General features: G+C 62.5%; 1 protein-coding gene across 14 annotated transcripts in view; it reads left to right on the top strand.

The window, feature by feature from the left end:
* PLEKHA6 (pleckstrin homology domain containing A6) overlaps window positions 1-13,596 on the top strand; it is a 49,608-nt gene that overhangs the window by 12,628 nt on the left and 23,384 nt on the right. For 9 of the 14 annotated variants that reach the window (XM_056361704.1, XM_056361701.1, XM_056361697.1 and 6 more), the window contains exon 1: window positions 6,014-6,148. The exons of 2 other annotated variants lie outside the window; for them this stretch is intronic. In XM_056361704.1, coding sequence (XP_056217679.1) covers window positions 6,027-6,148 — 122 coding nt within the window. In that variant the 5' untranslated portion in view covers window positions 6,014-6,026. Of the gene's footprint in view, window positions 1-1,056; window positions 1,197-6,012; window positions 6,149-7,364; window positions 7,446-13,596 lie in introns of those variants that run through there. 3 more of the 14 variants (XM_056361705.1, XM_056361695.1, XM_056361700.1) reach the window with 3 other exon arrangements.

The following is a 13,596-nucleotide window of genomic DNA, read 5'->3' as shown; positions in this document are numbered from 1 at the left end:
GGAGAGGTACCCGCAGATGTGCCCGCCAAGACCCTCTCTGTGCCATGGAGTGGCTTCACCCCCGACTGGCAAAGAGTTTTGGGATTCCCCTTTCCCCTGGGCGATGGCCAGGACCAGCCCTGCATCCTCGAGTGGGCACACCACACAGCCCCCTCGCCCTGCGGGCTGGAGCTGGGGTGAAGCAAGCAGCCATCTGCACAGCCCAGCCTCGCCGATGGTATGTGGTTGCCCCGGTTCTGGGCTGTAGGTGAGCCTGGAGAACTGGGAAAAACAGGGCAGGGTTTTGTCTTCTTGTGTGTCTCGTCCCACTGGAGGAAGCACGGCCACGGCGGTGCTGGCACAAGGAAGTCCCACAGTGGCACGGCACGGCTGCGCTCTGGCTATCGGCCACCGTGGCCTGGGGAGCAGAGGGGCTCAGCTGTGTGCGGTGCTCAGCAGGGATGGTGACGGGCACAAAACAATGATAATAAAAACGCACATGGCATTGCTGCCTATCACTGCTGGGTGAGGGGGAGTGACATTTCCTATGACCTCAGGCACCCCGTCAGCTCATCCAGCGTGGTGCTGAGTCCCTCCAACCTGTTTTATGAGGCTAAAACCCACACGATTTGCTTTTCTTGCATTGCTGTTTCTAGCACCCAGGCAGGTGGTGCCCATTTGGTGCCCACCGGTACGTCCCTGCCCCCTTCCCAAAGCACAGAGCCCACTCCCGCTGCCCGGAGGCAGACCTGGCCAGGGAATGAAAACAGATCTCAAAGCACGATATAAACCAGCGTCAGGCTTTGCTCTGAGCCGGTACCAGTGGGTGCCAGGGCTGGTGGCAGGGGGCTGGTGCAGTGGTGGCCACCGGCTGGGCGGCATGGCCATCCCGGCAGAGGGCTGGCGTGTGCCTGGCGTGGCCGGGAGCAGCGGGAGTGGCGTGAGAGCTGGCGTGCACGGGGTGTGTGTGTGTGTGTGTGTGTGTAGTTGTGTGCGAGCGCCTGTTTATATAGGAAGGAGCCAACCTACAGTTTCAGATTTCAGACCTCGCTTATCAGCCGAGCTGTCCCTGAGCTGTCCCTGCCAACGCTGGGACCTGGCTGCTCTTGGAGGTGACCAGCTCTTCGCCCCCTTCCCCGCCAGCTCCCCGCCTTGGCACCCAGCCCACCGCCCTCCCCACAGCCGGCGCCATGGCCCCAGCAGCGCCTGATGAGCAGGTAGGCTGAGCCAGCCGTGGGTGCTCTGTCCTCGCAGCCTGGCCCATGGTGGGGGTAAGGAGGGGACTGCAGGAATGAAGGAAGAGCCCCCAGGGCTGAAGCAAAAGCGATGGGCATGCTGGAGGGGTTGGCACGGCACTGGGGCAGCGGGGAGTTGGGCTTTGCTGGAGGGTGGCTGTGGAGCCGCTGGCGGGGCGAGGGCTCGTGGGGAGGGGGGCTTGTGAACGCAGCCCTGGCCACCAGCACGGTGGAGGCATCTGAACCGAGCCCACGGGTGGGCAGCGCATCCCACCGGGAGTAGGCATGGGCATGGGCACGGGCATGGGCACGGCACGCGCCCGGCTGCGCTCTCCCAGGGGTTAAACGTCTTGCAGGGAGCTAAATGGAAGGTGTGGCAGGGAGATAAAGGCTGGCAGAGCTGGGAGTGGAGCAGAGGCACCCAGTGCCTCCACACAGCTCAGCTGCCGGCTGGGATGCCGGCTGGGATGCCGGCTGGGATGCTGCCCACCCAGCGGTTCGTGGTTGGCAGGGGTGGTGCCTGTGCCCTGTGCCGTGGGCTGGCTCTGAAGCCAGGGGAGCTGCCATCCCTGCCCTTAGCTGAGCCGGCTGGGGGAGAACGCTGTGATCTCCTGGAAGCGCTGCTTAAAATCTCCTCTCCTCCTGGGTGGGAGGCTCATCTGCATCACCTGCTTTTTGCTGTTTAAAGGGATGTTTCAAGACGGGCTTTTTAAAAGTTACCCTCTGCTGTACCCTGCCATGCCTCCTTGTGCTTTCCTGGAGCCCGGTAAAGCCCCCTCCTCCCCAGACCCTCCAGCTGAGCCATCTCACAGAGCAGCCGGGAGGGATGTTGACACCAGCACCCTGCAGTCGCTGGAGGATGCTCCGGCACTGGGCAGTGGCGGGCACCACAGCCCCTGTTGTGCAGCTGTTGTGGGTCTTCCCTGGTCTGCAGCACGGGATGGCCGTGGTTTCCATCTCATTGCTGCCAGCCATCTGCAGGGATGCCTGGGAGATGGGAGTGATCTCCCCACTGCTCTCCAGCACTGGCGGGGCAGTGGGTTTGTAGCTGAGCCAGATCCTGGCACCCTCCAGCTCCTTCCTCCCCTATTGCTCCAGCGATGGTGGGTGAAGAGCCCAGCTCCAGTCTGGAGCAAATTGATCCCTCCCCTTGGCAGCATGTCCTTCACTCCATCCCAGTGCTGCAGGGCCACTGATTAATTTTGTGACAAGGAGGGACTTTTATGGAGGGACAGCTGGGATGTCACCTCTGCGGTCCCCACGCAGTGCCTGATCCATCCTGCTGGGGCAGGGACACGTAGGGAGGGAGGATGCATCAGGGCAAGTCAAGTGCATGGCTGGCTTTTGTCCACTTACTGGTGTCCTAAGGGGCTGAGGTGTCCCTTGTGTGTCCCCTTGATTCCTAGTGACTTCTAGGCCAGCCTGGGCTGTGGACACTGGTCTCCATGCATGTGGAGCATCCTCGCCTGACCCAAACCCACAGAAAAGCAGGAGCCACCATGCTGCAGGCACCTGGCGAAGGGATCTCCCACCTCTCCGGCGCCCGCCTGCTCTTCCCACACGTATCGGCCCATCTCTGCCCTCTGGAAACTCAGCACAACCCTCCGGCTTTTCCCAGTGCTGAGCAAACCAGTTCCTTGCGGAGGGCAGCCACCACGCTTGCTCCCCTCGACTAACCCTAATGCAGCTCCCCAGCCCCGGCTGCCTGCGAGCATCCTCGGGGGGATGCTGTGGGTAGCTGCGTCGCTGACGGGCTCATCTGGGCTGTGCCGCCACTGTCAAAGGCATTGCCAAGGGCCCTTGCTGGGCTGGGGCTGGGACTGGGACTGGCCTGGCTCCAGCCCCAGCCCGGCTCCGTGACTTGCATCCCACCAGCTTCCCTCCCCAGGCACGGCAGCAGGCGCTGCGGCCGGAGCCTGAGGGCTGCATCTCCCTGCTGGGGCGCAGGGAGGACAGGGACGACGTTTATTTACGTGATGCTGGGGGAGAAGGGGGAATTGGCAAGAAGCTCACTTGCAAATGGGATTTCTGGGAAGTGGAAGGAGGCTGGCATGCGTTCAGCCTGGAACTGTCCTGATTTCCAATTGGAAACATCCCACGGCGACTAAACTTCATTCAGGGGAAGATCTCGTTCTGCAGAGCCGACGCCGTGCTACTAAACTCACCCGCGGCGTTTGCACCATTGTGGAGGTGGCGGCGGGGAGAGGGACGAGGAACAAGACAAGGGCTGTTTGGTGACACAGAGGTGTGTCCTGGCCCCGTGCTGGCTTTGCACCACCCCGGGAAACTCTGAGGGTCCAGTCTGGTGGGTGCGGAGGGTTTGCAGCTCCCTCTGCTTTTCCCTCAGCAAATTCCTTGCTTTTCCGCCTGCAGCTGACCTCTGGGGCAGCTGTGGGCTTTGTGCGCTAATCAGGACGCAGTTGGGAAGCTGGAATCGACCAGTGATTCACTGGGAAGCTGCACCCGTCTGCCCCAGCCACAGCCCTGCCACCCCAGGGTGTGGTGGGCAGGTGACAGCAATAAAATTGGGGCTGTCCCATCCGCGGGCAGCGAGGGAATTGCGCTGGTGCATTTATTTAATGGCTGATGGAGGAGGAGGCTAATGGCTCGGTAGGGCGAGCACCTGCAGGTGGGTGTTAATAAGAACAGGACGGCGTCCAGCCTGCCCTGCCCGCCAGAGGCTGTGCCCCAGGATGGCTGCGTTGGGACAGGAGTGGGTAGGTGTCCCAGGGCCACCAGGAGCCCTTGGCTCCCCAGCGCCCACGTCCTGGTGCAGAGCTCGGCAGCAGGGCTCGGTCAGCTGCGGTTTATGGGACTGCTGGGATTTGGTGCAGAGAGCCCTGACATGTTGATTTATCGCTGCCTCTGTCCTCTGGCTGTGTCAGCGCAGCTCAGGGCTTGGGGGGGTCACTATGGTTCCCTCCCACCAGGGATGCCCCATCCTGGGATGGCATCGCTGCCAGAGGTGGGGGCAAGCTTGGCAAAGGCTGATCCTGAGCCTGTGCCTGGGGTCTGGGGGGTGGTGGGGGTGGTGGTGTTTGATCTTGTGCGTGTGTGGGTTGCTCTGTTTGCTTAAGAACAAACCTGGTTTGGGGGACCTTTGGTCCTCACTCTGTGCACAGCGGCCAGCAGTATGGGCATGTGCCCAGGCAGCTTTGGGGCTGGGGTCTGTCGGGGCTGGGGCCAGGAGTAATCAGAGGCATCCTTGGGTACCAGGCTCGACTCCTGCCCGTGGTGGATCCCCATCGTGATGGCTCTTCCCTGGCACTTGGGAGCATTTTTGGCTGCTCCGCACATTGCACTCGTTGGCACCCACACCGTGACAGTGGGCTGCTCTGCAGGGCTGTGGGATGTGCTGCCGATGGCTGCGAGGATGGAGAGGCTCGGCCAGTCTGGAGCTGCCCGGAGCTGGTGCTTGCCCCGTCCTTGGGAGCTATTTAGTGCAATGCACTTGCACAACCGAGACGTGTGCGTTGTTGCATCACAGCTCGGTTACAAGCTGTTCTGAGGCCTGTGAAGGTACAGGATCAGATCTAAAAATGGAGAGTTTCCCCATATACCGCCATCACACCCATGCCGACGTAAGGGATGTGTGGCATTGCACAAGGAAGGCAACTGGGACGGTGGTTGTGGAGAATGACAGGTTGCCCACGATGACAACCTACCAGCTGGGCCAGCTTCGCTGCAGCACAGGAGGCAGAGCTGAGCTGCTCCTGCCCAGGGCTAAATCCCCGTGGGCACACGTGGCCACGCTGGGCCATGATGGCCATCAGACCATGACGATGCCCTAGGATGCACGTGCCTCTTTGCAGAGACTCGAGTGTGTTGTCCTCGCCACTCTGGCAGGTGTGGGGCTCTGTGCCGGCACGGCATGGCACGGCACAGCCAGCTATGCCAGGAATGTGCCGAATGCGTTGGGACTTGACTGCGGGAGGTCGAGGCGCAGAGCAGCCGATGAGTCACTTGGAGGGCTGGCAGCGGCATGGTGAAGCTTGTGAGCTGGGGCAGAGCCAGAGTTGCTGCAACCCCCTAACTCAGAGCCTCCTCAGACCCAACCCCCCATAGCAAGCACGCCAGCAGTGCTCTGCCAGGGTCCTGCGGTGGCAGCGGGGTGACACAGGCTGGCAATATTGGTGTTAGCAGAGCAATGCGCCCTGTTGTGCCCCCCGCACCCTGGGATGCTGCACTTACGACTTTATTTTTCCTCCCTATGAGCGCACCCGTTTGCTAAAGTGCTTGAGTGAGAGCTACCCCACGGGAGATCCAAGTGCGGAAAATTGGTAATTTAGACAAAAACAATCAAGAACCTCTGCAGGGAGCAGCACAACCTGCTATGGCTGATCGAGCCCAGGCTGGGGCTCACCCCGCTCCCTGTCCTGGTGGGCTCGGAGGTGAGTGGGAATAGCAGTGCCCTAAGACTCACTGCCAGGAGCAGGGGGATGCTTAATTTTGGCACCCTGCACCAGAACATGGCTGCATCCTGCTCTGCACCCTCCAAGTGCTCCCAACTCAGAGTGTTTGCAAGGAGCTTGTGGTTTCGTGACCTGTGTGGGTGTGGAGAATGGGAAATTCAACAGCCGTGCCCGTATGCAAAGGGGCTGCGCACATCATGGGCACGGGGAGCCGAGCTGAGCCCTGCTGCCGGTGGGTCTTATCAGCCACTGTGCCTGCACTTATTTACAGTTCCTTCCCATCTGTGGTTTTTTAGCTATTTGATGGTCTTCTATCATGATTAAAACCATCCCCACAGCAGCCCTCCGCTTTCCAGCCTGCACGGGGTGGTGCCGTGCAGATGTTTGTCCAAGGCTATTTATGAGCACTCGCAGCCTGGACGCCCCCGGGGCCGCGGCTGGGGCTGGAGAAGGCGAAATTTGCTGCGTGTCCGTGTCCGAAAGCCGGAGCTGGGCTGTGGTGCCAGTGGGACACCACGGGCTGTGAGTACCTCCAGACCTGTGGGAGCTGGGATGGGGACTGAGCTCCTTCTGTGCCCTCTGCCTGTGTAGGGAGACGCGGTGGCTGCCCTGGGCCGGCATGGGATGCTTCTGGGGCAGCGGGAACCGGTGATGCTGGATGGGCTTGGGGCTGGGGGGGATAGGGGTTGGCTCCCCAAGTGTCGTTGTGCCCTGGGGCTGTGCATGGGCAGAGCAGGGCTCTACCAGCTCCTGGCAACGGCGCGCCTGGAGGTTAATCATTCAACCCCTTTGCAGGTTGGGTAATGCAGCCGGTGGCAGGGGGGTGGTGGGGACATCTGTCCATCTGCCTCCCAGACCTCGGGCACAGGAACAGCCCCTGTGCTCCTCCTCCAGCTCCGGGTGCCTGTGGCTCCTCTCGGTGGGGATGCACATGGCAGTGATCCGGACAGTCCCATGGGTACTGCAGCGTGCAGGAGACCCTGGCATCGGGGTGCTGGCAACAGCGTGTGCCGGCTGAGCGGCAGCTGCAGGAGCTGAGCCGGCCCCCGGCACGGCCAAGGGAGCCAAGAGCCACGGATGGGTTGTAAACACGCTCGGATAAAGTTACAGCCATTGATGTTCCTTGGAAAAGCTGCATGAAGGGAGAGCTGTGGGACCCCTGAGCTGAGAGATCCTGTCCTGCCCTGGCTCCTACACTAAGGAGGGGATGGATGTGCCTCCTGCCTCCATGGGCAGCCAGGGAGAACAGCCCCCTGCCCTGCCACACTTCCCCACTCCTCGGGGGGCAGAGGGCTGTGGGGCTCAGCCCCCTGGGATGAACACTGCTGGCTGCCCCCGAGGGTGGGGGAGAGCAGAGTCTCCCTGCAGCTCCCACCGAGCTGAGCCGCTTGTGCCTCGGCTGGAAGCAGAGGCAGGATGCGGCCCTGGGGCTGCACGGGAACATGCAGGGCTGCTCCGGGGGCCATGCTGCCGGGGGAGCGGTTTGGGGTGCATAGGGATACGATGCTGTGGGGCCCCGGGGGACGCAGAGCCCCTTGGAAACCCCTTTGCATCCCTGAGCGGTTGGCCTGCGGTGGGCTGCCGTGCCGTGGTGCCGTTAAAGGGGCTTCCAGTGGGAGCAAAGGATGCCTCCCCACGCTCGTCCCGCAGCGGCGCGGTGCCGAGGGGGTTAAGGCTGCTGGCAGCTGCCGTGGCTGTTAATGATTGATACCACTGACGGTCTCCGTGGGCTTGGAAGGAAATCATCCACCCCAGCCGGCTGTGGGAGAGCCACCGGCTTGGCGAGCGGAGTGGACGGAGGGGACGCGCGGTGGCACCGGTGAGTGCGTGCGTGTGTGCATGCGTGCGGGGCACGGAGCCCAGCCGTGGCACACGTGGGCCATTGTCTGTGGCCAGTGCCCGGCCATCCCCAGAGCAGCTGGGGGACCCGAGGGCAGGCGGTGCGGTGATGGGCACAGCTGGCAGTGGCGGAGCGTGTGGCAGGGAAGGCACTGCAGCACCCATTGCTGTCAGGATGCTGGTGTGATGGTCGTGTGCAATGGGTTAAGCATAGTGCTGGGGATTTGTCCCAGCAGGATTTCCCCAGTAATCTGTGCTCCTGACCTGACCTGGCTGGGGAGGGCTTGGGGCCAGGTTTGTTTTGATGCCTTGTACCAGCGATTGCTTCAGACAGGTATTTCTGTCTGCTGGAATCGGTTTCTTAAAGAGCTTAGCAAGAGGTTTAAACCCTCTAGGTCTGGGTCCTGCTTGTGGCTTGGAGGCTGCATTAATAGATCACCTTTGGTGGAGGTGTCGCGGCTGGCCAGGCACCTCCGTCCCCCCTGGCTGGGTGTCCCAGCCCTGAGCCGTGGCCCTGCCGCCCCCTCCCCCTGCAGCCCCAGCCCCCAGCCAAGGGAGGGGGAAGGTCTGCAGCCCCACACCACTTCCAGATTTGTAGGAGGCTGTGGGGTGTGTGGGGAGAGGCTGAAGGATTGCGTCCTGATCCGATAAACACTCTTGATGTCTCGTCCACTCACCTGTGCTGGTGCCCTGTGCCTCTCGGTGTGTGCCGCGATCCAGCTCCGTGTGCCAGCAGCCTCCCCCCGCTTCTGAGCCCCGCAGTCTGTGTTTACATCTGGGGGATCCGTTCCCTGGCCACCTCATGGCTGGAGAAGGATGCTTGGCCAGCGATGCCACAGGAGAGCTGCCAGCTGCGCTGGGCTGCCCTGTCCTGCGTGGGCAGCGTGACGTGGGCAACGTGGTGACCCGCTGCACGTAGAGTTTGGGCTCTGTCCCCAAGAAGGGGTGATGGAGCGACATGGTTAAAGCAGGGCCATGGGCTTGGTGCTGCCAGGACACAGACTGTCACCTGCTCTGCCTTGGGTCCTGGGCTGCTCCATGGCATGGCTGTGACGCTCCCCAGATGTCACCCCAATGCATATGGGATGCCGCTGTGCCTGCCCCGAACTCTCCACCTCCTGCAGCAGCACATTTTGGCCCGGCTACCCCTGTGGGCGATGCCTGTGATGGAGCTGGGGTTGCCAGGGAGATAAAACACAAACTCCCGGTGCTTTTTGTGCTTTTCCCCGACCCCAGCTGGAGCGGAGCGGGGGACTCGCCCTCCCCGCTGCCGGCAACGCTGGCTGCCAGCAGCCGCTTTGTTCTCTGGAAATCCCCTGGCTTCCCCCTGCTCCTGGCCATCCTGCAGTGCGAGGACAGCGAAGACTTCTCCCACTCTCCCTCCCCACAGACACCGGCCGGGATGTCCCTGCTTGGGGCCACTGCCACTCCTGCACCAGCCTGGCTGCCTGGCGGTGGTGACGTTGCATGTGGCTTGTGGGTACACGGGAGCCGCCATCTGCCCTTGCCGAGGACTTTGCCCTGGCTTGGCAAGCCCGGCACAGCAGCCCTGCTGCTTCCCGCCTGGATCCAGCTCAGGCTTTTCTGCCTTCCTTCCCAGCAGGGCTCCCACGGGGACCCCAGGACTCGCAGCAGTGTTGATGGCGAGGGTGTGCTTGGCAGGAGCAGGCGGTAAAGCCTGGCCTGGCCGCGGTGCTCGCCGGCTGCAGCCTTATGCCAAAACCCTCCCGAGGTGCACGGGGCAAAGCTCTGTGGGCAGGGGCTGCTTGCCTCGGGGGGGCTCTCACCGGCATCGGTGGTGGGTGCTGAGCAGGGTGCTCCTTGCCTGGGTGCTGCGGTGGTGGCTGACGTGTGCAGTTTGTCACAGGGGTGAGGTGGCAGAGGGGACGGGCGCTGGAATTGGCACCCTCCCTCCTGGGGCTGCTTTGGCACCTTCCCTTTTGGGGCTGCTTCACGGCAGCACCCGGCACAGACGAGGGCAGGAGGCAACATTCACCTTTGCTTTTCCCTCCCTGGCGCCGTCCCAGGAGCAGCCGGACGGGAAGGAGGGAGCGTGGCAGGTGGGCACTGGGGTTGGCGGCACGGATGCTGCTGGGCTGTGCCCCGGTGCCGGAGGGGGCCGGAGCTGGGTTTGGTTAGCGTGGAGGGGCTGCGCTGCCGCCGGCCCCAGCCCTGATGGACGCCGTGCCGGAAACGCTGGCTCAGCTGGATGGCGGGGCCGGGATTAGGGCAGGGATGAGGTGATGGAAGAGAACCGGCTGCTGGCCCCTGCCATGCCGGGAGCAGCACCGCGGGGGTGGGCTGGAGGGAAGCCTCAGCCTGCGGCCCCACACCAAGGTCTGGTTTTTGAGTGCCCACAAGCTGCTTTCTTCCCAGAGGCTGATGGTGCTGCAAAAACGGTGGGCGCTGGGATTTCCAGAGCTGCTGCTCGGCTCTGATGAGCCCGTGGCGGTGCCTGGCCAGGCACAGGGGGTTTCTTGCAGCTCTCCATCCCACCTTTACCTTTGTCTCCTCTTCCCCTGCAACCTTTCCTCCTTCCGATGCCCTCTCTCAGGGCTGGCATGTCACTCTTACAAGTCCAGGGTGATTTGGAAATGGGGAGCAGCATTTCCCACCAGGTTGTGGCCTGGGCTTTTGGCCAGGCTGGGGCTGGCACAGGACACCGCTGTGGCCAGCTCAGCCCTGCTGAGGGCATGGGGATCGTGCAGGGCTGGTTTTTATTTTTTCCTGCTTGAGTCATCCAACGGGGATTGAAGTAGCTGCAGTGACGGAGCAGCTCAGGGCCTCACTCGTCTGAGAGCCGGAGCTAGGGACGGCCCTGCACAGAGACACCAGAGCAGCCGAGCTGCTGGCACTCATCCCCCGGCTGCAGTGACTCCGCCAGACCTGCTCACGCTGTGCCTGCAGAATTTAATTATTTTTTTTTCCCCTATTGCATCTCAAGCACATGCTGTGCCAGCCCTGTGGGGCAGAGCTGAGCCCCCTGCACCCCCTGCGCTGGGTGGGATGGCTTCAGCGGTGTGGAGGGTCTGGTTTATTAGTTAAGTATAAAGCATCTGCTCCTGCCCTGGCCTCCCCTTGCAAGATGCGGCTCGACAGTTTGCACTTGCTCCTCTGAGGGTGGATTTTCTCTGCCAGCCCTGTTGCAGGGGCTGTGGGTGATGGGGTGACCCCGTGTTCCTTCTCATGGGTGTGGAGCGCCGCAGTTAACTGAGAGAAAAGGGTTTTCAAGGGCTCCAGTCAGAGGAGAGGGATGTGGCTCAGGAGGAGAGGTGAAGAAAGGGCTAGAAAAACAGAGGAAGGAGGCCAACGCACAGGGCGTGTTTGGCCGGTGGCCACACAAGCCCCTTGCTTGGGAGCCGCCTGGATGCTCGCCCTGCGAACAGGGGTAAAACCTCCAGAGGAAGGGTTTTCATTATCGCTTCGGAGTGGGGTTGCAGGCAGCTTTGGCTGCCTGCCCCCTCCTGCTGCTGCTGCCTGCCGCGGTCCCGGGGCGGCAGAGCCCGGCAGCCGTGGTGGTAACCCCGCCGTCCCAGCTGAGCCCCCCCGGGGGCTGGGGCGATGGGGGCGGCCAGGCGCCTGCTGGAGCTGAAATTCGGGTTGGGGCGTGGGAGGACGAGGCAGTTGGATGCCTGGGGCACACAGCCAGCCTGCGAGCTGGAGGGGGGATGTTAGCTCACAGGGGAGCCCCGCGGCTCTGGCATTGTACCCCAGCTGGTGCAGCCCGAGCAGGGATGGGGTGGTCAGGCTCCCTGTAGCCCCCCTGCCCGACCACTTTGCTCTGGATTTAGGGCTTGGCAGGCTCCGGCACCTGGGCAGTGAGCCTGCGCCTCCCCCCCTCCTGCCTGCTCGCCTCCAGATAACAGCCAGGAGCCCTGACACCCCGGGGAGGGCCACGGCGCAGGAATGGTTCCCATTAGCTGACAGCTGCCGCACACCGGGGGAGGGGGGGAGGTTTGGGGGCTGCTTGGCTGCATCCAGTCAGCCGAGCTGGGCTTCCTATCCACTTTTGGAGACGACCACCCCTGCCCCCCATACCGTCCTCCCACGCCCCAACCCCCTCAGCAGGCTTTTTCCAGCCCTTCTGGTGCATCCCACCTTTCCCACGAGGAGGGGTCCCAATACAGCCAGCAGGAGCACGGCTGCTGGCACCTGCCAATGCTTTGCCCCACGGCGAGGCATGCTGGGGGGCTCCCCGCACCCACTCCCCAGAGCAGGCTGCAGGCACCCCGCATGCACCAAGCCCCCGGTGTGGGCCGATGCTGGGAAATAGCTGCCTCCTGTCACCATTTCACCTGCTCCTTCCCAGCTGGGGCGGCGTTAACTCTCTCGCACCCTCAGCTGCAATTGAGAGCAGCTCTAAAGCAGCCCACCCTCCTGCCTTTCTCCGTTCTGGGTTGCACCCAGTGCTGCTCCTGCCTGTGCTGCAGGGTGATGGGGTTGGCACCTGTACAGTGTGCCAGGGAATGGGGGGGGGGGGGGGGCAGCTTGAGGATGTGCCCCAGCCATGGTTTGTGGTTTGAAAGAGCTGGGAAGCTGTGACCTTCATGGGCAGTGGAAGGAGAGCCAGGAGGGTTGTCATCCTGCTCTCAACAAACTGGAGCTGTGGGGAAAGGGAAGAAAAGCAGCACTGAGTGAGTTTTGTTCTTCAGCTACTGCATTTATTGCTGTCTCTTGCTCCTTACCTTTATAAAAAAGCCAGAGGAGGTTTAGAGAGCTTTTCTTTGATGTTTACCCCAAGGAAAAGCACTGACTCTTCTCCCCTGCAGCTCTCCTGGGAGGTCCAGGGGAGCCCCCCGCCCCTGAGCTGCTGTTTGCAGCCCTGAAGTGTGTCCACTTGATCAGCCCCAGAGGATGCCGTGTCCCTGCCCACCCCCGGATACTAATGACTGTAAAATAGCCAGCTGGTGAAGGGAAATGGTGCCTGCTCTGGGCAGAGCCAGGGCTGAACCTGGTTTGAAGGCTCCCAGAGCAGCCCCTGATCCCAACACAGCTCCCCATGCCACTGAACTGGGGTGATGGGGGTGAAACCCCAGTGTTCTGGGGGGTCTGTGCCTCTGGTGCAGCTGTGGCTTCTACCTGCTCCTCCTTTCCTGCTCCTGCCATGCTGTCCCCAAAAGGGGCTCACAGCTTTGGTTGGTGGCTCCCCTTTCTCCACAGCGGCCACGCCACCAGGTGAGCATCGGCTTTGTGACAGGGTGGAGGGCTGGCACATGCCCCAGGGCCGTTGGGGGACCTTGACCCCTGGCTGCATCATTGCAGAGGGTGGCGGTGGTTGAGGAGCGGGTGAGCTGCTGCTGCGGGGATGCAGGGACAGGTGGCACTGGCGGGTTTGCCAGTGGCGTGGATGCTGGCACGAGGCTGGTGCTGCACACGGGTGTTGTGGTGAGCAGGTTTCTCTGTGTGTGCGTGTCTCGCCCCGTGGCTGGTGGCCGGCAGTGTGCCAGCAAGGAGAGCAGCGACGGCATCGCTCAGCTCCTCCATGCCCAGGGAGCAGCTCCAGCCCAGGGTGCCCTGAAGGGGTGGATTTATTTGGTTTGGGAGGGGTAATGCTGCTGCCTTGGCACATCCTCTGCCCGTGCTGGAGACATGGTTCCCGTCCCTGGTTGCTCCCCACCATCCTCCTGGCAGGGACCACTTATGCCAGCCAAGGAGAAGCGGGAGAGCATCCCTGAGCCAGGCACGGGTGCTCACCCAGTTTACCCCAGGCTGACCAACAGGACAGCCCCAACTTCAGGGCACTGGTTTTTGGTTTTCAGGAGGAGCAGGTGAATGGTGCAAGGGCTGGGGGAGGCTGGGCTGAGCGCTGTAGGCTGGCTGGCCAGGCAGGCTGTGTTCCGAGGTGGTCCCGGGGTGCTGGTGGAGTGGGGACGTGGCGTGATGGAGGCCAGCTGGCTTTCTGTGCTCCGCTTCCTTCTTTGGAGGTTTCTTTGAAATGTCAGCGCTGCCTTCCCTCCCTCCCAGCGCATTATCATAGCAGCCCTGATGGATTTGCATTCGCTTTCCCAAGTGCCGTGCCCAGGCGGAGGGTGGGTCACCCCGAATCCTGCTCCCAGGGCTCCCCGCTTGTAGCCTGCTGAGGTGTGAAGGGCTCCCCAGATTTTTTGGGTGCTGAAGCCCCGGTGCTGGGT

Source organism: Falco biarmicus, chromosome 16 (genome assembly GCF_023638135.1).
Source record: "Falco biarmicus isolate bFalBia1 chromosome 16, bFalBia1.pri, whole genome shotgun sequence".
Lineage (NCBI taxonomy): Eukaryota > Metazoa > Chordata > Aves > Falconiformes > Falconidae > Falco > Falco biarmicus.
This window is presented reverse-complemented; position numbering and strand designations above follow the sequence as displayed.